The sequence below is a fragment of the Tachyglossus aculeatus genome, chromosome 4 (assembly GCF_015852505.1).
Source record: "Tachyglossus aculeatus isolate mTacAcu1 chromosome 4, mTacAcu1.pri, whole genome shotgun sequence".
Lineage (NCBI taxonomy): Eukaryota > Metazoa > Chordata > Mammalia > Monotremata > Tachyglossidae > Tachyglossus > Tachyglossus aculeatus.
In genome coordinates, this window is record NC_052069.1 from 96,578,576 (window position 1) to 96,603,882 (window position 25,307).

General features: G+C 43.9%; 1 protein-coding gene across 1 annotated transcript; it reads right to left on the reverse strand.

Moving 5' to 3' along the window:
- Window positions 1-754: 754 nt before the first annotated feature.
- On the reverse strand, window positions 755-21,270 carry LOC119926892 (carbonic anhydrase 2-like). The gene is made up of 7 exons (XM_038745348.1): window positions 21,175-21,270; window positions 19,640-19,837; window positions 7,590-7,708; window positions 5,727-5,819; window positions 4,796-4,858; window positions 3,139-3,294; window positions 755-1,420 (listed from the first exon to the last, which is right to left on the reverse strand). Exons 1-7 carry the CDS (start codon window positions 21,209-21,211, stop codon window positions 1,301-1,303), a joined length of 786 nt encoding a protein of 261 aa, XP_038601276.1. The 5' UTR covers window positions 21,212-21,270; the 3' UTR covers window positions 755-1,300.
- Between the last annotated feature and the right edge of the window lie 4,037 nt (window positions 21,271-25,307).

Sequence of the window (25,307 nt, forward strand, 5' to 3'; positions counted from 1 at the left end):
GAAGTCTTAAAAGTCCTACTGCTCCATAGTAAGCCCACTGTTGAAGTAACACCTAGGATATTCCAAAAAAAGCAGTATTAGTCCCTCTAGAGAAAAAAACAATGGATTAGTCCTAACTCAGCAAGGAGGTTCCCGAAGCAAGCACAACTGTTTCAGAAGTAACACACTAGTATTTGTGAAGAGTTTAATACTAATAATGGTTTCCTAATTTTTTTCCCATCCCCCATTTCTGGGTATTATGAATCCTATCTTGTGGGTGCTTTGGGATCAGAATCATAATTTGTGCGTTTCCAGCCAGTCATCTGTGTTTCCACTGTATGATCTATGCATTAGTTTTCAAATGAAATTTGAAAATATCTTTCATCTCCTTCCAAGATTTGCTCATTTTCTTCTCCAGCAAATATTTGCTGATGAGGAAGTGGAACAAGTTGGTCATATTAAGAGATAGGTAGGCATCTTAGCCTGTAGGACTGATAGATTTCAGAAAAGCTATGGAATACCTAATGTCAATACCTTACTTATCCTGGATTCTAGTTTGTAGAGAACAGAGTAGGGCCATTAAGGGAAATGATGTAGCTTGTCTGACAAAATGTGTGCTCTTTTGTTTTTCCCCATAACACAATTAAAGATCAAAAGCCAAGATATAATCATATGTTTTTATTAGAGAATATATCTAAAATACATATTAATCTCTTTTAAATTATGATATATATTATCTGAATGGAAAGATATTCTGATTTACAGATACAATAGCAATTTTTACAGATATTTAATCTAGAACTCTATGAAATCCAAAATATACAGATTTAATATTTGATGACTACCAGAGTAAAACAAATTTAAAAAATATATACATTTCAGTTTCCTAAAATGCAACCTCTTGAAATCACTTCTATTAATCTTGTTCATTTCACCACATCAATGTAGATTGATGTTCATTCAATCACTAAAATGAGATTTAAATTTCTCAACTATTCTCCTTGCCTATATTTAAAATCAGCTTTATTATTGTCAGGTAGTTAAGGCCTTTAGCCTGTAGGGAAAGAAGACCCATTTTCCAAAGGGCCATAGGAAAAGAACTAACCTAACTGAAGCACCAATCACAGCAAGTTTGTGAAGCATTATGCAGTTTACTCTTTTTTTCACATTAAGAACACTTTATTGGTCTTTCACATTTCATTAGTGAGGACATTAGGAACAGAAAGATGCAGCAATTGGAGCTCTAAAAGAAAAGATGCCAGTGCCCCAGTTGCCAAAGTAGAATGGCGACTGCCCTCCCCAACCTCCTTCTGGATCAGGTTTATTGGAATGAGGCTCTTATTTCCCGGTTCTTCAGGGGCTGACAAGGACGCCAGTTGTCCACCATTTTGCATGGTGTCTCTCCCTCACAGTTGAAATAAAGGCAGCGCAGTTTGGACATCTGGAAGGGAAAAGTCCACTCATATTAGCATTGGTGATCTCTCTGAATCCTTTCCTTCAGTTGGTGCCACCCCTTGGTTGGATATTCAAATTGGAATGTGGAATAGAATTTTACAGGGAGTTTTGCTGTGTAATTTAAGAGGTACATTTTAGTCTGCTTATTTTGACATAGCTGGGCCCTAATGGGTCCAAAATCATCACTGGGAAATCCCAGCCTGTATAGTTAAGATTAGCTGGGGGGAAGTGGCAAGGAAAGGTAGAGGTGAATGGAAGCATCTTTGCTTCCATCCAGTTCACTTCTAAGATCCACAGGGGCTGCTACACTCCAAAGGAACATCAGCTTCTTTTTGGGAGCAGGAAAGTGCAGCTTCACCTTCAAAAGGGCAGGGCTATCCAGAGGCTCTGGTGGTGGCACTCTTGGTGTGATGAGTGGTATGGTCTAGTCTTTAATATTTTGTTATTTTCTCTTCCCACCAAAACCTAGTTCAGTATATAAAATACCTCCTACCCCGACCCTCATTACCGGCCCAGACACTTATTTCTGGCCCTGCGAGTCTCTGGCTGAGCCCGGAAAGAGAGCATGCTGGAATTATGGAACAATTGCAGGAAAATTAAGAGATTCAGGTTGATTTTTGAATAATTTCAGCTCTTACAAGCCTCAGGGCCAAACCACACCTTCCTCATATTCTCCTTCACATGAAAAACAAGAGTTATACTTTATAGCTAGAGTATGTGATGCATGAAAATTCAGTTCTACTGTTCTGGAAATGTTAAAAGAATGAGGAAATCTGGGTGGCCCTTGATTGTAAACCAGGGAAATGGCCTGCAAAGTTTCACTTCTTTTTCTTTTAACTTATTCCCATACACTTCTCTAAGCAAAGGTATTGTCAAGGTCAGAGTCATAGACTTTCATAGAGTTTTAAGAAGTCAGAGTATGCTTAGTTTTTGAGAAAATTGCTATAATCCAGAAGGCATTTAAAAGTCCATGATGGCTGTCGGAAGAGGGACATTTCACATTGAATGATCAGGTGCATGCTGTCATTCTAATTGATGAAAAAAGTAGATGTCGTACAATAATTAGAGAAGCAGTGTGACCTCGTGAATAGAGCAAGGGCCTGGGAGTCAGAAGGACCTGGTTTCTGATCTGGGCTCAGCCACTAGTCTGTTGGGCGACCTTGGGCAAGTCACTTAGCTCATCTGTGCCTCTCAGTTACCTCATCTGTTCAATGGTAAGTAAGACTGTGAGCCTCATGTGGGACATGAACTGTGTATAACCTGATTAGCTTGCATCTACCCCAGTCCTTAGTGCAGTTCCTGACACACAGTAAGTGCTTAATAAATACCATGAAAAGCTTATACTTTCCCAAAAATTGATTTCCAGGGTTGGCAGAAGAGGGATTTTGAAGCTCCAGGAATCAAGTGCACTAGTTAATTTGTTCCTGCCAATCTTCTTACACTGCTCAGAATAAAGTTGCTACTGAATCTTCGGAATTATTTATATTCCTTTCAGTCCTGTCCAGAGTCAAAATCAAGTCACTTGCAAAGGCTCATTACCAATAGGTCACTCTTAAAAGGCTACCTATGGTAGCACAAGTGAGTAATACAGCTTCTGGAGTCTGGAAGGGCAGCTAGACGCTGGGTGAATATCCCCTCTGCCTCAAAGCAGTAAGGATTCTGCCAAGATCTAGAAGTGACCGTCACCACAGATCAGACACGAACCTGATCACTGCTCAGAGTGATGGGCTCTCTCAGGATAATCCAGGTCACACATTCCAGGAGAGGAGGAGTGGTCAGGGAGCCTAAGTATGTCCAGTAGTCTTGGGAGGCTGGCAGAAGTCCAGTAGGGTCAAAGTTGGTGAAGACAGTTTCCTTGCCCTGAGAATAGATAAAAACCATCTGGTAAAGACTTCTGGTAGGGGAATACCTGGAGGAACTGGGAGAAGGAAGGAAAAGGGAAGAAGGGTCTTATAGCTTGGAAAATGCTAAACAAAGGAAGCCCTTCACACTAGCCTTTCCTTCTGGCCAACAAAATAACCATGTCACTAAGAGAGTTAACAGCTCATCTGAAAGATTAAAATTTTAGGTAAGTAGGTAAGGAAATCCATCATATACCAGGGCCTGAGCTCTAATACATTCATTCCTTTCACACAAACCACTAAGATAAACTAATGGGGCCAACTGTTATCCATCTCTCCCCTCTTCAGCCCATACTTCACTCTGCTGCCCCAATCATTTTCCTGAAAAAAATTCAGCCTATGTCTCCCCTCTCCTCAAGAGCTAGTGGCTTTAAAGCATTCAGTCAGCTCTCACTGATTTTACTATAACCTCGTTTGCACACTTTGCTCTTCTAACACCAACATACTCACTTTACCTCTATCACATCTACCTCGTTGACTACCCCTTGCCCAAATCTTCTCTCTGATGTGGGACTCCTCCCTTCATATCAGACAAGTACTACTCTTCTCGTATTCAAAACCATCCTAAAATCACATCTGGCTCAGTGGAAAGAGCACAGGCTTGGGAGTCAGAGGTCGTGGGTTCTAATACCAGCTCAACCACTTATCGGCTGTGTGACTTTGGGCAAGTCACTTTACTTCTCTGTGCCTCAGTTACCTCACCTGTAAAATGGGGATTAAGACTGTGAGCCCCACTTGGGACAACCTGATCACCCTGTATCCCCCTAGTGCTTAGAACAGTCTCCCTCTTCTAGACTGTGAGCCCACTGTTGGGTAGGGACCATCTCTATATGTTGCCAACTTGTACTTGCCAAGCACTTAGTACAGTGCTCTGCACACAGTAAGCACTCAATAAATACGATTGAATGAACAGTGCTTTGCACATAGTAAGCGCTTAACAAATACCATCATTATTATCTCCTCCAAGAGGCCTTCCTTTCCTAAGCCCTCGTTTTCCCTTCTCTCTCTCCCTTATGCACAAGTTATGCACTTGAATCTGTATCCTTTAAAAGACTTGATATTTACCACACTCTCAGGCCCACAGCACATATGTACATGTTGCTATACCCTGGCATTTCCCCTATCTGTAAGCTCCTTGTGGGCAGGAAACTTGTCTACCAACTCTATTGCATTGTACCCTCCCAAGTGCTTATTATAGTGTGAATCCCAAGAAAGCTAGACAGCTAAACAGGTACAATTACACCCCTATGATATTAATTCACTATGAGGGAAGTTATTGAAGTTCTTCATGCTTTACTCAGGATGTAGTCACTAGTTTTGGCAGCTGAATTTAAAACTATACAACTACTCCAACTACAGAGAGCAGTGTTTCAGGAAAGGATGCTTCAGACAGCTGGGTGAGTAAGGCTGGGGAGAATGGGACTCCTCAGAGGAATCTGTTTTGCCAAACCAGCCGGTACCTTGGTTTTGATGGATTCCAGCACATCAAGGACTTTCTGCAGGCCTGGCCTAGCATCTCCCACCTGAAACACAAACACAAAGGGAGAATGTGTGACTAGTACTGAGCAGTACAACTGAGTGAAGAATTTAGAATACCACCTCTTCAAAACACATTATTTTGAATTAAATGGAAAGAATGTGGTGCTTATGACAATAGAATTGGGGGCAGTGGGCTTACAGACCTTCAAAGATGACAAAAATGAAAAATAAAGCAATCAAACTGCATTGTTAATTTGATCTGGATAATTCTCCCAAACATTCAAATTGAAACTCCCCAGTTGAGTTCAATAAACCAAGTGTCTTGTGTAGAAAGCAGTAAGTGCTCTCACTTTCCCATCTCAGTGGGAGAAACAAATTCTGACAAACCTGTGGAGGAATATAGGAAATGTGTTTATTGTTGTGCTGTACTCTCCTGAGCACTTAGTACAGTGCTTTTCATACAGTAAGTGCTTAATAAATACAATTGAATGAATGAACACCCTCCGTTCTTTTTGCAGTGGGAAAAATATCTTCCCCACCCTATTCAAGAGCTAAAGTGCTGCTTTGGACCATGGAGCATAAAGTTTGACTCCCATTGGAAAGAGGTGGGTAGGGGTCCAGGAGTCGGGGTGGGATGGAGAAAGGTGAAGCAGGAGAGCACATGGGTAGGTTGGTTGTTTCTGCTTGTAGCTGCCCCCGACTCCAAAAATTCCAGTGTCCAATAAAAGCTGATTGCTGATTTTCTCAGCCCTCAGCCTTTCAGCTAGTTCCACTAAACTGGGCCAGCAAAATGTAGCCACCTGGGAAAACCTGAAAGGGAGCAGAGGTTCTTTCCCAGAGATCCCTAGTCATCCAAAAGGTTCCATCAAATCAATGTAACTAAAAACTGTAGACATAAATTAAGCTGCTCACCTTCAAGAATACAGCCACGACAGCCAGGCCATCAGGATGTTTTACTGCTTCGCCAAACTTCTCATATTTTGTATTCCAGTGTACCAAGTGAAGCTAGAATCATAGAAAACCACAAATGACGTTTTACAAGATGAAAACCTATTTAGTTGTGACTTAAAAAAATTTCCTTTATAGGTTGCCCCAGCTTTTAAAAAAATGATAGTGCAGATAAATAGTTCATTCATTCATTCAATCATATTTATTGAGCACTTACTATGTGCAGAGCACTGTACTAAGTGCTTAGGAAGTACATAGTTATAACCTATTATAAATCCATTCACAGTTTACATTGTAATTCTAGTTGACATTTAACGCTTATATTCCTAGTAACAACTAGATATTATGGCATATGGGAAAAAAAATAACAGTTTGTTGAGATGGAAACTCTTCGAGTCAAAGGGTGCTGAAACAGGCTCCTGAAACTGAAAATCACCAACTTCAATGACATCATAAAGTAAGCTCCTCCCACCTGGCCTGGTCTGACAATCAGGAGACCAGGTTTATTCCGTGGTATTTATTGAGCGCTTACTATATGCAAAGCACTATAACTAAATGCTTGGGAAAGTACAAAGCCCTACTGAGAGCTCACCTCCTCCAAGAGGCCATCCCAGACTGAGCCCCCTTTTTCCTCTCCTCCTCCCCATCCCCCCCACCCTACCTCCTTCCCCCCCCACACAGCACCTGTATATGTTTGGACAGATTTATTACTCTATTTATTTTACTTGTACATATTTACTATTCTATTTATTTTGTTAATGATGTCATTTAGCTTTATTTCTATTTGTTCTGATGACTTGACACCTGTCCACATGTTGTTTTGTTATCTGTCTCCCCTTCTAGACTGTGAGCCTGCTGTTGGGTAGGGATCATCTCTATATGTTGCCAACTTGTACTTCCCAAGCACTTACTACAGTGCTCTGCACACAGTAAGTGCTCAATAAATACGATTGAATGAATACAATATAACAAATTCTAGTCCCATCTCAGTCACCTGATTGCTGCGTGATCCTAGGCAACTTTTCTGTGCCTCAGTTTCCTCATCTGTAAAATAACCTGTTCCCCTTCCTTCCTGGACTGTGAGTGCTGGCAGTGGTTGTATCTGATCTAGTCTTCATCTCTTAGCATATGCTTAGCTCATAGAAAGCACTTCATAAAAAGTGCTGTCACCTGTCTACATGTTTTGTTGTCTGTCTCCCCCTTCTAGACTGTGAGCCCATTCTTGGCTAGGGACCATCTCTATATGTTGCCGGCTTGTACTTTCCAAGCACTTAGTACAGTGCTCTGCACACAGTAAGCTCTCAATAAATAAGATTGAATGAATGAATAAAAAATATCATTATTGTAAAAAAAAAACACAGAAAAAAAAAACAGATGAACCATAGTTCTTGTTTTTATGTGAAGGAGAAATACATAGAAGATAAATGCGGAGATTTTTTTTTGGTTTAGGTCATATTTGTTCATACCAGTTCTGGTCCATAAATGAGTAGCCCCAGAAGGAAAGCAGCATGACCTAGTAGAAAGAGCCCCGGCATGGGAGTCAGAGGACCTGGGTTTTAATCCTGGTTCCTTCATGAGCCTGTTGTGTGACCTTGGGCAAATCACTTAGCTTCTCTGTGACTCATCTATAAAATGGGGATTCAATACCCATTCTCCCTCCTACTTAGATTGTGTGCCTCATGTGGGACAGGGCATGTGTCTGACCTGATTATCTTGTACTTTCCTCAATGCTTATAAAAGTGCTTGACATGTCCCATAGTAAACGCTTAACAAATACTATTATTATTATTATCATTATTTATTAAGGAAAAGGAAAGTCCTACGTACCTCTGCAGCATATTTCACCCCATCCACTGTGTGTTCAGAGCCTTTATCATCACAGGACCCCCAGTGGAAATGGAACTGAATCAGCCGGTATGTCCCAGAGAGTGGTCCTCCTTTGAGCACTGTAATTGCAATAACCTGTGTTACTGTTGGGCCCTGTGGCACCAGTGGCTGCACCCCAAGTTCTGCCCTGTGAAAGAAATGTGTGAGTTTTCTTACTGAAATGGCCTTACTGAAATGGAACTGAATCAGCCGGTATGTCCCAGAGAGTGGTCCTCCTTTGAGCACTGTAATTGCAATAACCTGTGTTACTGTTGGGCCCTGTGGCACCAGTGGCTGCACCCCAAGTTCTGCCCTGTGAAAGAAATGTGTGAGTTTTCTTACTGAAATGGCCTTATTCTGCACCATTGGCTGAAGCTCCAGACAGGTCAACTAACCCCAGGATATGTAGGTGGAGCATGAGAAACTTGAAATGTGCTCCCTGAATAAGAGCATCCAGGAACAATGTAATCCCCAGCTGGTTCTAGGGTTGAGGGCTAGAAAATTTCATTCCCAAGGGCTTTTATTTGCCCTGTTTTACTTGCCAAGATCCCTAGAAATTAGTATAGGCTTTGCCAAATAAGAGAAAAACTGTACAGTACTTTTGGCCACACTGAATGCTTCTCTTAAAAACACTTGTAATAGTAAGTAAAGATTAAGAATGATAGAAGATAGTTCTCAGACTTTCAACACATCAGCATTTTGTATTTGCATTAGAATATACTACAATCTATTCAACTTTGACTAACCTCAAGTAGACACTGATAGCTACTGTCATTTAAAATCCTCAATTAAAGGGCGTTTTGGAGGGGGTGTAGCAAGCTTTCAGAACCATTGAAATTCAGGGTTGATTGGGATGACAACCTGAAATCTTACTCTTTTGCCCAAGTAGTGTGGGTGTCTTTCAAGAATCTTACATAACAACGCTTCCATACCAAATACAGCACTTAGAGGGAAAAAGCAAATAAACCTATCAATACTGACTGACTTGTCAGATCTGCAGGTGATTACAGTGGATCACTTTCTGTGATGCAGCTTCATTTTTGCTTTTGAAATTAAAATACTGCCAACAGAATAAGTTGGAATTGTACAGACCCTTAGATTGTGATTTAGGTTTCTCTACTTGTGTAAATGTAGTTGTATTCCTGGCTGCTATCAAAGATGCATATGTATTTCTAGATGTTAAGACTCTTTTACTGACATATCTTCCCATGTGACTTGAGAAGCAGCATGGCTCAGTGGAAAGAGCATGGGCCGTGGAGTCAGAGGTCATGGGTTCAAATTCCAGTTCTGGCACTTGTCAGCTGTGTGACTGGGCAAGTCACTTAACTTCTCTGTGCCTCAGTTACCTCATCTGTAAAATGGGGATTAAGACTGTGAGCCGCCCCATGGGACAACCTGATCATCTTGTAGAGATGGTCCCTACCCAACAACGGGCTCACAAGCACTTTGCACATAGTAAGTGCTTAATAAATGTCATTATTATTAAATGGAATTATGGTAAATTTTCTTATTCAAAGGGGCAAGCAATAGAACGTACTGAGCACTCCTGAGCTGTACTTGGGATGCTGTGCTAAGCTCAGAAGAGTACAGTAGTGGTAAAATCAATCCCTTCCTCAAAGAGCACAAATCTAAACGTGATTTATAATTGTATTTTAAACTGGGGAGACTTTCCAAGGTAACGTCTGTGTTTGTTTGGCATATAAACTGGCTAGTCATTCCCCACGCACTGAGATTGTAAACATCCTGGTCCCTGACCTGCCTCTGCCTCAGCCCTGGCCCCAGCCCTTGCTGTGGCACACTATGACAGTATTAATTAATTGCAGGGCTGCTAAGAAGCTGCTCAGGCAATCTTCCTTATCACCTGCTAAGGATTTTTCTTAAGTCATCTTTTTAGGAGCTCAGTATCTGAGGTCAACACAGCCTGTTGCATATTTTTTTCTGTTTCATGTTGTGGCTTTGTTACATATAGAGAAGCAGCGTGGCTTTAGTGGAAAGAGCATGGGCTTGGGAGTCAGAGGTCATGGGTTCTAATCCCAGCTCTGCCACTTGTCAGCTGTGTGACTTTGGGCAAGTCACTTAACTTCTGTGTGCCTCAGTTACCTCATCTGTAAAATGGGGATTAAGACTGTGAGCCCCACGTGGGACAACCTGATAACCTTGTATCTATCCCAATGCTTAGAACACTGCTTGGCACATAGTAAGCACTTTGCAAATACCATCATTATTATATACAGTCTCGCTTTATTGGAGCCACAGGATGACATTTACCATTTATGGACTAGAATCATCAGGCTCCATAATAACTGAGTAGCTTTTGCAGCTCCGCTGAGAAACTGCAATTTTATTTTTTTAACCACTTTTCAGAAAAGAATGAACAGGTTGTTCAGTATGCTAGAAAATTCTTTTCAGAAAAGTATGAACAGGTTGTTCAGTATGCTAGAAAATTCTTTAGCCCTAGGGACTTTTTTTACTTTGATAAGTATTGCAAACTCAAAGTGAATACACTGTAATTAAATTTCTGTGAGAAGCAGCATTTCTTGTATCTTCCTTGATTATTTCTCAGTTTCCATATATTACATTATCTGCACCCAAAATATATCAAACCTGCTTGAAGCTGTGAAATATCATGAAAACTCAAGCTCCCTTTAAAAATTGTTCAAATCAATCAATGGTATTTACTGAGCACTAGAGCACTATACCAAGCACTTGGGAAATACAGTACAACAAAATTGGTTCCCTGCTCACATTTAGGGGAAAAACTCATTAAGAATATATCTTAAGTTTCAGAAGCAGCATGGTCTTGTAGAAAGGGCACAAGCCCAGGAGTTAGAGGACCTGGGCTCTATTCCTGGCTCTGCCACTTGTCTGCTGTTAGCTTGGGCAAGTCACTTAATTCTTTGTGCCTCAGTTCCCTCATCTGTAAAGTGGGGATTTAAGACTGTGAGCCCCAAGTGGGATATGGACTATGTCCAACCTGATCATCTTATCTATCCCAGCACTAGTACAGTGCCTGATACATAGTAAACACTTTAAAGGAAAGCTCATTTTGCTATTACATACTATTTTCCAAGCCTCACTTAAAGTTACCTGTGCTCAGCAGTAACTGCACATTTTATGTCTTCCTGATGCAAAAATGACTTTAAGTGTCTTATTTCTTACAGTTTTTATCATCTCTACAGAACAGGGTTCTTCCACACAGGGTATGTAACTACTGGAAAAAAATATAGAAATGGGCAACTAACACAGTTGGGGGTTAGAGCAGTCCCTGGGGGTAGACTCAAAAGACTAGAATTCTTTCAGAGGCTCTGATTGTCTCCCCTTTACAGAGGCCAAAGGGCAAATATTGGCAGGGTAAACATGGGGCTGTTGTTACCAAATACCACCATACCAAAATGAAAGGGAGCAAATAGACTGCAAGCTCCTTGAGGGCAGGGTGTCTACCAACTTTATTGTACTGTGTCCTCCCAAGGGCTTAATACTGTGCTCTGCACACATTAAGAGCTCAGTACCATAGAGAGATTGAGCCCCACCCCAGTGCTTGAAACTACCTCAGGCCCCCAAGACGGTCCCACCCTCCCTCAGAGCAGCCCTCTAGACAGTTGGAGACCAGGAAGGGCAAGGAAAACAGAGGGGTCAAATGGCCAAATCAGACTCCCACTGGACCCTCCCCTACCCTACCCAGAGTCCCACAGGCAGGGAGAGACAAAGCCCCTACTTTGACATGGTCATGGCAGAAAGTCACATGGGAGCCTTGCTGTCTTGGCACAAAAGGTATGCGAGGAAAGGGGGAAGGATTAGACCCTCAATTCTCTCTCCCTGTCCACCAACACCCAAAAAAACACTTACAGGGTGAATTGCTGAGATGAATTGAGATGGCCCTCCTATGCTATTTAGTGTGTGTTCTTTTAGACTGTGAGCCCACTGTTGGGTAGGGACTGTCTCTATATGTTGCCAGCTTGTACTTCCCAAGCGCTTAGTACAGTGCTCTGCACACAGTAAGCTCTCAATAAATACGATTGATTGATTGATTGAAGGAGGTAGATTATTATCATTGCAGTAATAATAATAAGAAGTGGTATTTGCTAAAGTGCCAAGCACTGTACTAAATGCTGGGGTAGATACAAGGTAATCTGGTCCCACATTGGTGTCATAATCTAATTAGGAGGGAGAACAGGTATTGAATATCCATTTTGCAGTTGAAGAACTGAGACAAAGAGAAGCTAAGTGACTGGCCCAAGATCACCTAAAAGGTGAATGGCAGAACCGAGAACCCAGGCCCAAGCTCTCTCCACTAAGCCATGAGGTTCAAAACAAAGCAAGGAAAAAGAAAAGTCCAACAATATTTGGTTAATATTTGGAATGTGCCAAGACAGAAAGCTCTGGAGATTAAAAATGCCAGTAAGTTCAAGAAAAGGTGGAATAAATTCCAAGACAGCAGGTTCATGGTGAGTTATTAGAGAGAAATGTTAGGTATGACAGAGAGTCTATCTAGAACCATGAGGATGGATATCAAGGAGGGCAGCCATGACATGGTTCCTGCAAGGACTGACAGAATAACAGGCTGGATGGTCCATTGGCCTGATCTCCCTTTCAGGGAATTTTCATCCATTCCCTGTTTTGGAGTGCCTATCCCTTGTCTGGGGGAGGTCTTGAGTGGGTGATAGTGGGTGCATGAAGAGAAACAAAATTTTAATACCATCGTAAGGAAAGCAATTAAACCTTAATTCAAAAAATTGTTTTGTGAGTAGTTGGGCCAGCCTGTGCCCTTATATAAACAGATCATAAACCAATTCACTTGTTGCCCTCCTACCTTTTGAGGAATGCTTGTGAATTTGCCCTGAGGAAATTCCCCATTGGGACCACTAATGCAGAAGCTAAATTATCTACTTCCCTATTATATCCCTTGGAAATGGGCAGTCACACCAATTAGGCTGGAGGAAAGACAAATTGATTCCAGAGGAAAATAATAATAATAATAAATACTTGTTAGTAAATGCTTACTATGTGCCAAGTACTGTTCTAAATGCTGGGGTAGAAACAAGTTAATCAGGTTGGACATAGTTCCTGTCCCACATGAGCCTCATATTCTTAATCTTCATTTTACAGATGAGGTAACTGAGGCCTGGAGAAGTTATGTGACTTGCCCATGGCCACACAGCAGACATGTGGTGGAGTTAGGATTAGAACCAGGTCCTTCTGACTCCCAGGCCCATGCTCTATCCACTAAGTCATGCTGCCTCTCAAAGGAAAAGGATTGATCACCTAGAATTGAATGCAAATGCAGATGTTTAAGCCAATAGCTAACTTTGGGCCTTCACACTATCTCCTTGCTTATATATATATAATTGTATGTAATACATATGCATATACATATTAGAGAGTAAGGAAGTTCTGGGTAACATACTGTAATGATATTCAGAGTCATTCATTCATGTATTTGCTCTCTATCACCAAATGTGCCATAGACCTATCAGCTCAATGAGAGTGTCTAAGGCCCTTGGGAACCAGAAAAAGAAAAAAATCAAATCTCTGAACAGAGTAAAATTTTAACAAAAGCTGAAAATACAAGCCTTATAGTGAACTTTGTGCCTTGAGATTGGTATTGCTCACATCTGGCAGGAGGAAAGCAATGATGGCATGATAAACCTGGGGCTATAGGGACAGTATTACAGGAAAAAGGGATGGGCTTATGCATGTCTCCAAGTTGAATGCTTACAAAAGTCCCTGCTTTAAGGACATCAAGTACCCCGTTTGTATACATTCATTCAATTCAATCATATTTATTGAGTGCTTACTGTGTGCAGACCACTGTACTAAGCATAGACACCTACAATCAGAATCTATAAACAATGGGTATGTACAAAAGAACAACTCTCGATTTTAACAGTTTGCAAGTGAATTAAGGCCAAAAGATTTTTTTTTCCATATCACAAAAAAACTATTCTTTTTGCCTATTCTAGAAAGTTGTAATAGAAAAGTACCCCTCACCATCCCTCATTACATAACTTTTCAGAAAAAGTTACTTTGGTTTGTGGACTATATTACATTTGCTCCCAGAAGCCTAGCCTTATACGGGGATTGCCTTTCATTGGCTGACATCACACCAGAGGATAGAACTAAATGTGTTCAATGTTAGTTCCTGGAAAGCTGCCAAAATAGGTGTCCTGTTGGTGGGAGATTTCCTATGCCTTTGTGTTATCTGCCCAGAGCAGACTTTATAGCTCCCCACTGATTCCAATAATATAAGCCTCACTGGTAGGGCTTATCAACTTTTTATTTTGTTTTGCAAAACTCTTGGGAGACACAAATTAAGTGTACTGAACCCAAAGAACAGGGTGGTGGTTCCTTCAAGTCCTTCTAAGTGAGAGTAACAGTTCAAGAAATGACAACTAATGGGTGAATTCTCCTCAGGGTTGCAAATTAATAATTCAGGGATAGACACTGAGAAAAATGAATTTGTAGGTGTGTGTATTTCTCTGGTATGAAGGATGATTTTCCCTATTTACCCACACCACTATATTATTCAGCTGCTGGTCTTTCACCCAGAATTCAGGAAAACTGAAGAGTTAGTGGTATTGCCCCTTAAGAGTACTATAATTTTTTTTCCAATGCACATAATGAGCTACATTGTTTGTGAAGCTTATGTTGTCCATATTAATGAGACCAAATTTGGCCACCTTTTACAGAGGCTGTATGATAATAGTTGTACCTTCCAGCAAGACATTCAAAGTCACTTTTATTTCTTTACAGATTCTTGGTGCTGAGAGGTAGTAGCAAAAACCCGCACCAATATTCAAACCAGCTCATTTGTAAGCCCAAGAGTACACACACATACACTATTTCCTACTATAGTTCACAACAATGGTTTGTTTATAATTATTACAATGCAAATTGTTCTATTGAGTTTTAGTTTCCCTTATAAGGAGAGCGCTAAAAAACACAGGTCTTTCAGATGAATCCAAGTCAGATTCATTTTTCAGCCCAATTTTAAAAGCCTCTATCTAGCAATTAAATTTCATTTTTTTAAAAATGAGTGGTTTTCAAGAGTTAGTAGGATGGCTTTAAAATGTTCTCCAATATGAATCTTGGGACTCCACAGTTCCAACCTGGGAAAAATATTTTTTAACAATAAAAACACCCATGTGACAACAAACCTTCTCACTGAATGAGCCATTTTTCATTAAACTGGTTTTAAAAAAGGAATTCATAAAGCCATTAACTAATACCTTTAAACTGAGCTTCTAATTAAAGTCTATTAATTCTCCAGCTGAAATGAAATGGATCAAGCTAAACCATACTAATAAAACTGATTCAGTATTCAATTTTGTTTCCATAAGTAAGCTCAGTTACTGATCCCTTAGGTACTTAGACCTTGTACTGTGACAGTCATAGGCCAGGGAATCTTTGAAAAATTTCAAAACTTCAAAGTATTAGTGTGAGAAAAGTAAGCATAAAATCACGGAATTAAGAAGCTTATGACAGCAGGAAATGAGAAGGTAAAGGAAATCTAAAAATATTAGCAAAAAGGATGTTTGAATTGGTTCAGTGAAAATTTAGTTAGCAGATCTTTCAGCCCAAACAGGTAAATCACTTTAAAACTTCAGGGCTAGAGAGGGGGGGAAAAAATCCCATCAATTTTCCAAATATGCAAAATATTTAAATCATGGTAAACATAAAATAGTTCCAAAATATAAAAATAGTCTGTCCATTCATACAAAGAGTTTATGATTTCAAAAGAATCTTCATCCCATAAAGAGATGAAATACATTCTGGTGTCCTCAGTCTATAGGCTAGAGCTGATTAGGCACTGGAGGTGAACAGGACCCAGTACTGATTGACCAAATCACTCTCCAGCAAACTCTAAATAAAAAATAAAATAAACACCCTTTAAAAGCTTTGTCAATCCTAAGTATGTTTATATTTTAATCTAAAGCCAGGCATTGCTTTAGAACTGTACTAAAACACAATCCTGAGTATTTTTAATCATGCACACTGCTCATTTTAGGGAAAAAATTGAGGGATAATGAGTCCAAACCATCCTACCAGAAGAGATCAGAGCTGAACAGGGTAGACACTCCCTTTCCAATAAGATCAGAATTTGCCACCAAATTCTAACCCAAGTCACGCTAATAAAGGGGTTTGTTTAAACTACTGAAATCCTAGCGGGGCTTACATTCACAACCGCTTAGACTCCAAAGCATTTCTTTAGGGGTCTGAAATTCTCATCACGTATGAGAGTCTAGGTTCCTCTAGACTGTAAGCTAATTGTGGACAGAAATGTGTCTGTTTAGTGTTATATTGTACTCTCCCAAGCACTTTAATTACAGTGCTCTGCACACAGTAAGCACTCAATAAATACAATTGAATATGTTACACTGATAAAACCTTCTGCATAACAGTTTGACTCTATTGCACTATCTGCACACAGTAAGTGTTCAATAAGTACCACTGATTGATTGGTTCACAATTCATCTTACAGAACTGATACCAAACCAGCAAAAAGTAGTGATCACACTGAAATTAGACCAAATGGATATTTTTCAAGCTATTAAGTTTGAAAAGTATAAAAGCATTAAAACACTACTAGTTAAAGCCCTACAAAACTTGAATAAGTACCCAAAAATTATCTATCTTAATGTCTGTCTTTCCCTCTAGACTGTAAGCTCCTTTTTTAAAATAAAAATGGTATTTGTTAAGCACTTGCTATGTGCAAGCACTGTACTAAGCACTGGAGTAGATACAAGCAAATCAGGTTGGACACAGCCTATGTCCCACATGGGGCTCACAGTCCTAATCCCCATTTTACAGATGAGTTAACTGATGCACAAAAGTGAAGTGAGTTGTCCAAGATCACACAGCAGACAAGTGATGGAGCCAGGATTGGAACTCAGGTCCTCTGTCTGACTCTCAGGCCAGATCTCTATCCATTAGACCACACTGCTCCTTGTGGACAGGAACTGTGTCTATCAACCTAGTTACATAATACTCTTCCAAGCACTTAGTACAGTGCTTGGCACAGAGTAAGTGGTCAATAAATATGATTTATTTACTTATTATTGATTCATCAAATACCCCAACATATTTTCTTTCATTTATTTCATTTATCATTGGCTAAATGAGTTTGCTCATATGATATTAATTTATCTAGTAATCGTTTTTAAATTCTTCTTGATGGTCCAGGTAGAAAAATCTGGAAAAGTTAAGAACCCCCAATCTGGATGTTATTCTGATAATTCAGCTATGGAATAATATTTTGAGAACAATGGTAAATAACCAAACAGCATCAAAATAGTGTTGGTGATATAATTTTCATAATTTAAATGCAAATTCAAGGTTCTAAATATTAATGCAACTCATTCATCTTAATGCTTATTTCTTTTCATCTGTCTCCATTAAGGATAACCTTAATTTTGTCTAAGGCAGCATAGACTTGAACATACTGATGGTGGCTGCATCATGTCTATGTTCCCGGGGCCTGGGAGGTAGAGACCCTCTTGCCACTATTCAGGTTGAAAGTGGGAATGACATGAAATAATGATGGCATTTGTTAAGCGCTTACTATGTGCAAAGCACTGTTCTAAGCACTGGGGAGGATACAACATGATCAGGTTGTCCCACGTGGGGCTCACAGTCAATCCCCATTTTACAGATGAGGTAAATGAGGCTCAGAGAAGTTAAGTGACTTGCCCAAGGTCACACAGCAAACATGTGGCGGAGCCAGGATTCGAACCCATGACCTCTGACTCCAAAGCCCGGGCTCTTTCCACTGAGCCACGGATAAAATATTGTACAATTATGGCCTTAGCCTGAGCCATTAAAAATAGGTTGCCAAGTTAATTGCCTGAAGTTTTCGTAGAAAACAAACTGAGGGTGCATTACCACATAACAGTGCCCCATTGGGTTTTTTTCAAAAGTAGGGACAAGAACCATGGTCACGATGCCCACAGAACACACAAGAAAGCCTTTAACGTTTCCATCTGCTCCCACTCCCTGATCCAAACAACCCAGCAATGATGTCTGTGTGCTGCCTTACTCTTTATAACCACCTTCCTACAGCTCCACTCCTCCTGATCGCCCTGCCCTGCCCTCCCACCTTGTTTATCATCTCATGTTTTCACCACACGGTGGGGTCCCTTATCTGAAACCTGGGCTTCCAGAGCTCTAATTATATCGTATTTTTAAATGAAAAAATACGTAATACCAAGAGCCCAAATTCTAGAATTATTTGGACTGAAAACCAGCGTCCATCCACCAGAATTAAACCCCCATTTATATGGAGTCAGAACAGTAAGCTCTTTTTAATTCATTTGCAGTTCAGCCGGGCAGCGCTTGGACCACAGTGCGTTTTGGGTCGGGTCTCCGTGACATGCCCTTGGCTCCCAACAAAGATTCCAGCCTCGGTTTATCCGTTTCCCACCCATTAACTGTCACGGCCTAGCGCGCGCTTTGGGAAATAGGCTGGAAACGGCCGGTGGCCAAAGCAGGCCGTTTCCCTCTCCCTGCTCAGGATGGTTCTCACGCTCCTACTGAGAAGTAAGAGACACATTCCCTGAGGCAGACGGTGACGTTTCTGGAGTCAGTTCGCTCCAGAGAAACTACAATTTGTCAGCTACGCGCAACGTGTATATGCCCAGAACACCTAAAATACCTAAGCTAGTGGGAGCACTGGGTGGTTGGAATGTGTCCAAAGCAAGGGCCACCTTTATCTGCCAAGTGCAGAGCCGGGGAAATATTAGTAAATACGGAGGCTTCTGAGAATTTCAAAACATTAAAAATGTCACTCCTCTGACTTGGTCCACTAAGAGAGATAACACTCGTGCATTTGCTTTGAATTCATGGACACTCAAGTAATGAGCTTTAAAAAAATGCAATACTGAGAGTTCGGGTCTAGCCATGTCCCCCTGGTCTGCAGAGATCTCGCCACGCCTGGGTTATCTAGCCTCTTTTTGGTTTTTAACCGATATCCAAGTGAGGGTTTGTTTTTAGTTTTTTAGGTTTGTTTTTGGTTGTTTTTTTTTTTTTTAGTGGAGAAAAGGGGCATCTGAGGTCACTTCTAACAAATTGCTCCTGGTTGCCTGCGGGCAGAAAAAAATTGTAGGGCAGGGATCGCAAGTCACAGGAGTCCTCTAGACTGTAAACCCGTTGTGGGCAGGGATTGTCTCTCTTCATTGTTGTGTCATAGTTCCCAAGCGCACAGTAAGCGCTCAACACGGCTTAGTGGAAAGAGCCCGGGTTTGGGAGTCAGAGGTCTTGGTTTCTAACACCGACTCCGCCACTTATCAGATTTGTGACTTTGGGCAAGTCACTTCACTTCACTGGGCCTCAGTGACCTCATCTGGAAAATGGGGGTGAAGACTGTGAGCCCCGCGTGGGACAAACGGATTACCCTGTACCTACGCCAGCGCTTAGAACATTCCTTGGCACATAGTAAGCGCTTAAGGAATACCACGTTATTATTACTATTATCATTAATAAATACGATTGAATGAATGAATGAGAAGGGGAAAAGTTCCGGGACGGCTTCTCTCACTTGCTCCCGCTCCCCTCGCGGCCTCCCCCGGGTTTCTCCCGCCCTGGGGTCAATCAATCAATCAATCAATCGTATTTATTGAGCGCTTACTGTGTGCAGAGCACTGTACTAAGCGCTTGAGAAGTACAAGTTGGCAACATATAGAGACAGTCCGTACCCAACATCATCATCATCAATCGTATTTATTGAGCGCTTACTATGTGCAGAGCACTGTACTAAGCGCTTGGGAAGTACAAATTGGCAACATATAGAGACAGTCCCTACCCAACAGTGGGCTCACATTCTAGAAGGGGGAGACAGAGAACAAAACCAAACATGCTAACAAAATAAAATAAATAGAATCGATATGTACAAGTAAAATAAATAGAGTAATTAAAATGTACAAACATATATACAGGTGCTGTGGGGAAGGGAAGGAGGTAAGGGGGGGCGGGCAGACACCTGGGTTCTCACCCTCTCCCGGCCCCAATCCCAGCCCCACCTGAGCGATCCGCCGCGTCGTCGAACTCCACATTGAAGGCGTGTCCGTTGTTGACGATCCTCTTGCTGGTGGCGGGGTCGTAGCTAATGGTCAGGGCCTGCAGCGCAGGGTCGTAGCGGGCCGCAGCGCTGTGGATGTCCACGGGGGACTGGCGGGCTCCGTGGGCGATGGGGAAAACCTCGTGCCAGCGCTCGGGTCCTGCGGCCGGAGGGGCACAGCGGGGCGGGGCGGTCAGCGGCAGGACGGACGGACGGGCGACAGCTGCAGCCCGCTTCTCCCCACCTGTCCGGCCCGGGTAGGACCGGACAGGACCGGACCGCTTAGTACAGTGCTCTGCACACAGTAAGCGCTCACTAAATACAACTGAATGAATGACCGGACCGGACAGGGCCGGGCTGGACAGGACCGGACAGCTTACTACAGTGCTCTGCACACAGTAAGCGCTCAATAAATACGATTGATTGAATGAATGACCGGGCTGGACAGGACCAGACAGGACCGCTTAGTACAGTGCTCTGCACACAGTAAGCGCTCATCATCATCATCATCAATCGTATTTATTGAGCGCTTACTGTGTGCAGAGCACTGTACTAAGCGCTTGGGAAGTACAAATTGGCAACATATAGAGACAGTCCCTACCCAACAGTGGGCTCACAGTCTAAAAGGGGGAGACAGAGAACAAAACCAAACTTACTAACAAAATAAAATAAATAGAATAGATATGTACAAATAAAATAAATAAATAAATAAATAGAGTAATAAATACGTACAAACATATATACATATATACAGGTGCTGTGGGAAAGGGAAGGAGGTAAGATGGGGGGGATGGAGAGGGGGAGGAGGGGGAGAGGAAGGAAGGGGAGTTTCATTCATTCAATCATTCATTCATTAATTCAATCGTATTTATTGAGCGCTTACTGTGTGCAGAGCAGTGTACTAAGCGCTTGGGAAGTACAAGTTGGCAACATATCGAGACAGTCCCTACCCAACAGTGGGCTCACAGTCTAGAATGAATGACCGGGCTGGACAGAACCAGGCAGGACCGGACAGGACCGCTTAGTACAGTGCTCCGCACACAGTAAGCGTTCAATAAATACTATTGAATGAATGACCGGACTGGACTGGACAGGACCCGACCGGACTGCTTAGTACAGTGCTCTGCACACTGGAAGCGCTCAATATTGAATGAATGACCGGACTGGACAGGACCGGACAGGCCCTTCTGGGGCTGACCCTTCCCTCCGCGCCCTGGACCCAGCCGGCCCCGGAGTGACCTCCGGGAGGGAGGGAGGCCGCATCCCCTCTCCGGACCCGTCCATCCCCTCCGCCTCCCCCCGCTTGGCCGGACTGCAGCCATCCCCAAACTGAGCGGCCCAGTTGTTGGGGGCGGGCGGGGGCAGAGGTGGACGGGCCGCAGGTCTCCCGAGGACAGGGGGGAGGTGAGTCGGGTCTGCCCCTCTCGGCCTAGGGGGCGGCCAAACAGACCCACGGACAGACACGAGCGGACAGACGGACCGAGGGGGCGGACTCACCGTTGCCCGGGCTGTAGCCCCAGTGCTGGTGGGCCATGGCGCGGCGCGGCGAGGCGGTTGGTGCAGGACGCTGCCCGGGCCCGGCTCCCGCAGCCCCCGGCTTTTATAGCCCCCGACGGCCCCATGGCCCCGGCCCCGGGCGGGGGGGGGGGGACCAGGGAGGGGGGGTCACTGGCCGGACCGGAGGGGGCGGGGGCCGGGGGGGGGTGCAGCGGGAGGGTGTTCCCTACAGCCGGGGGCGGGGAAAACTCCCAACCGCTCCCCCCCCCCCCCCCGTCTCTCCTCCCCCATCCCTCCGTAATAATCATGATGGCATTTGCTAAGCCCTTACTATATGCAAAGCACCGCTCTGAGGGCTGGGAGGGGATACAAGGTCATCAGGTTGTCCCCCTTGGGGCTCGCAGTCTTCACCCCCATTTTCCAGACGAGGGAACTGAGGCTCGGGGAAGTGAAGTGACTCGCCCAAGGTCACACGGCAGACATGTGGGGAAGCCGGAATTAGAATCAATCAATCGTATTTATTGAGCGCTTACTGTGTGCAGAGCACTGTACTAAGCGCTTGGAAAGTACAAGTTGGCAACATATCAAGACAGTCCCTACCCATAACCTCTCACTCCCAAGGCCGGGCTCTTGCCACTGAGCCACGCTGCTTCTCCATCTCCTCCCCCCTCCCCCCGCGGAGTCCCCGCGCCCCCCCCCCCCATGATAATAATGGTGGTATTTGTTAAGCACCTACTATGTGCCAAGCACTGTTCTAAGCACCGGGGGAGATACAAGGTCATCAGGTTGTCCCCCGTGGGGCTCACGGTCTTCATCCCCATTTTCCAGACGAAGAAACTGCCCAGAGAACTGAAGTAACTTGCCCCAAGGTCACACGGCAGACAAGCGGAGAAGCAGCGTGGCTCAGTGGCAAGAGCAGGGGCTTTGGAGTCAGAGGTCATGGGGTCAAATCCCGGCTCTGCCAGTTGTCAGCTGTGTGACTTTGGGCAAGTCGCTTCACTTCTCTGGGCCTCAGTTCCCTCATCTGTAAAATGGGATGAAGACTGTTGAGCACCCCCCCCCCACCCCGTGGGACAATCTGATCACCTTGTAACCTCCCCAGCGCTTAGAACAGTGCTTTGCACATAGTAAGCGCTTAATAAATGCCATTATTATTATTATTATTATAAGCGGCGGAGGGGGGATTAGAACCCACGACCTGAGCCACGCTGCTTCTCTTCTCTGCAGACCACCTGCAGCCTGGTCTCCCCTCCCTCCAGCCCCTGGCCCCGAGAGCTCCCCCAACCCCCCATCTCCTCCCCATCCCCCCTCCCCCTCCTCCCCACCCCAAGCCCCGCCGACGGGGTGACCTTGGGCATAGGGCGACCTTGGGCGGAGGGCGGCGGGTCCTTGCCGCGGGCATCCTGCCCGCCCGGCGCCCGTGTTCGCGGAGGAGGAGCGCCCCCTGCCGGCCGGCCGGCCCCGCGGCCACAGGACCGGCCCGGACCCCGGAGTCCGGGGAGCCCGGGCCCCCCGCAGCCCGGCAGGTGGGCGGACACACACCGGCAGGGACAGAAAACACACAATTCCTTCCCTCTCCACCCGCGTACTACTGGCCTGGAGGTCACCGGGCCGGCGGGCAGGGAGGGAGGCAGGGATGGAGAGAGGCAGCGAGGAATGCAGGGATAGAGGGATGCAGGGATGGAGGGATGCAGGGATGCAGGGAGGCAGCGAGGGATGCAGGGCTAGAGGGATGCAGGGATGGAGGGATGCAGGGATGGAGGGATGCAGGGATGGAGGGAGGCAGCGAGGGATGCAGGGCTAGAGGGAGGCAGCGAGGGATGCAGGGATGGAGTCCTGCAAGGAGAAGAGCTGGCACGACTCCCTGCAATGGTGGAGAGCGGGGGAGGGGGTTTCCCCGAGGGGATCAGTGCGGCACCAATTGCCCAAGGGGAAAGGCGATTCTGAACCAAGCCGACTGGCGACGCCAGGTTTCGAATCGAATCTGAGCGGCCCGTCCAAAAAGCGGGCCAGGAACCTCATCTCTCCGTCAGGTGGAAAAATCAAACTGGGGGAAATGTGTGCTACGTAAAAGCACACTGACAGTGAAATTTGACAGCAAATTAAACACATAATTCTAGTAGTAGTGGTGGTGGTGGTGGTGGTGGTAGTAGTAGTAGTAGTTGTTGTAGTAGTAGTAGTAGTAGAGCAGCAGAATATTAGGAGTGCCTACTAGGTGCAGGAAGTGTCTAATTATGAAAAATAAGAATGCAAGTCTGAAAAACAAAAAACAGTGTAATCTAGATGTGATGCATAATTGATAATGCTACTGCTCAAACGTTTACCAAAATGAGCTTATTCTTGTCTTCATTTCCTCATGATAATAATAAATTATGAACAAATCACATTACTCATATTTGTTGTGTTTTCTTTTGTGTTCTAATGATCTGGACATTGGGAAGAGAGACAGAGAGAGAGAATGAAAGAGTGTGTGTGTGTGTGTGTGTGTGTGTGTGTGTGTATTTAGGCTTATTGCCAAGTGAAGCAGTAGAAAAACTGAGCTGAAAAGGGAGATACTTATTAGGCATCCTCTCAGATCTTCAGAATTCATGCCTGCACTCAAGACCATTACCCAGGAACAAGCTTTACATCACTTCACGATGCGGTGGAGTCCTAATTGAAATAGGGAAGCAAACACAGCAAAGTCAAAGAAAAGGAAAACCAATTTTGCTTTTACAAACATCAAGACTTTAAAAAAATTGTTTTAAAAGTGGAAAATCTCCAATTTCTGGACCATTTAGAAGAGGCTACTGCCAAGTCACCCATCCACTGGAAACTCCACAGGACTCGAGAGCAAACTCGTTTTTGTCCAATTGGGTGTGGGTGTATCCTTGACCTTTCTAACTAGGATTTTAATGGAGAAAAGAATAGGTCCCTCCTCCTGCTCCACGCCCTTACTTTCCAATAGTGGAGCACACTCCCAAGGGGGCCTTCTGGGGAAAGGTGGTCATTCTCAATGCCAGAAACAAGGAAACTTTCCTTCCCACTGTGACTGAGAAGGGATAGCCAGCCCCTTTGGAAATGGAAGTACAGGTTTCAAGCCTCTGAAATACCCACAGAGTATCCATGTTCTCCTAAGTGCCATCGGTGAAGGTTCAGAACTGCAAAAAGCACCAATCAATTGTATTTACTGAGTGCTTACTTTGGGTAGAGCACGGTATTAAGTGCCTGGGAGAGTACAATAGAACAGAGTTAGTAAACATATCCCCTGTCCCCAAGGAACTTGCAATCTAGAGGACTCTAGATGAGAAAGTGATGAGAAAGTATAACTGCAGGGAACATGTTATAGTATACTCTCCCAACCGCTTAGCACAGCATTCTGCACACAGAAGCACTCAATAAATACGATTGATTGATTGATTGATTGATAAATACAACTGATTGATTGATTGATTGAGTAAACTGGTGACAAGAATTGGTCATTCACACATACTCATGGCAAGGGTGAGGGTGCATGACAGGCTAAGAGAAATGGAACAGTAGCGTCTCACCAAATTTGTGTCTCGCATCCTCCAACACACTTTTTTTTAATGAAATCATTACTGAGCACCTATTGCATGCTCAGCACGATGCTTAGTGTTTGGGAGAGAGTACAATAGTTACATTTAATCCTTGTTCTCAATTAATTTTCAATGTAATATTGAAAAACCCACAAATAGCTGTTTTACTGTGACCATGCACATTATTTGCTTCAACTGCAGAGAGGTGAAATGTGAACTCAGTCTATACTTCACTCTGCTTCCCAGATTATTTTTCTATAGAAACACTCTGGGCATGTCACTCCCCTCCTCAAAAATTCCAGTGGTTGCCTATCGACCTTTGCATGAAGCAAAAAGGCCTCACTATCAGCTTCAAAGCTCTCCATCACCTCGCCCCCCTCCTACCTCACCTTCCTTCTCTCCTTCTCCAGCCCAGCCCCCACACTCCGCTCCTCTGCCGCTAACCTCCTCACTGTGCCTCATTCTCGCCTGTCCCGCCATCGACCTCTAGCCCAAGTCCTACCTCTGGCCTAGAATGCCCTTCCTCCTCGCATCTGTCAAACTAGCTCTCTTCCTCCCTTCAAAGCCCTACTGAGAGCTCACCTCCTCCAGGAG

Bases quoted from the DNA above. Each gene is read 5' to 3' on its own strand.
- LOC119926892 (XM_038745348.1), bottom strand. From the start codon at position 21,211: ATGGCCCACCAGCACTGGGGCTACAGCCCGGGCAACG. The intron at 7,709-19,639 runs GTGGGGCTGGGA...TTGCAATTACAG, and splicing joins CGACGCGGCGGATCGCTCAG to TGCTCAAAGGAGGACCACTC. The intron at 4,859-5,726 runs GTGAGCAGCTTA...TTTGTGTTTCAG, and splicing joins TCGTGGCTGTATTCTTGAAG to GTGGGAGATGCTAGGCCAGG.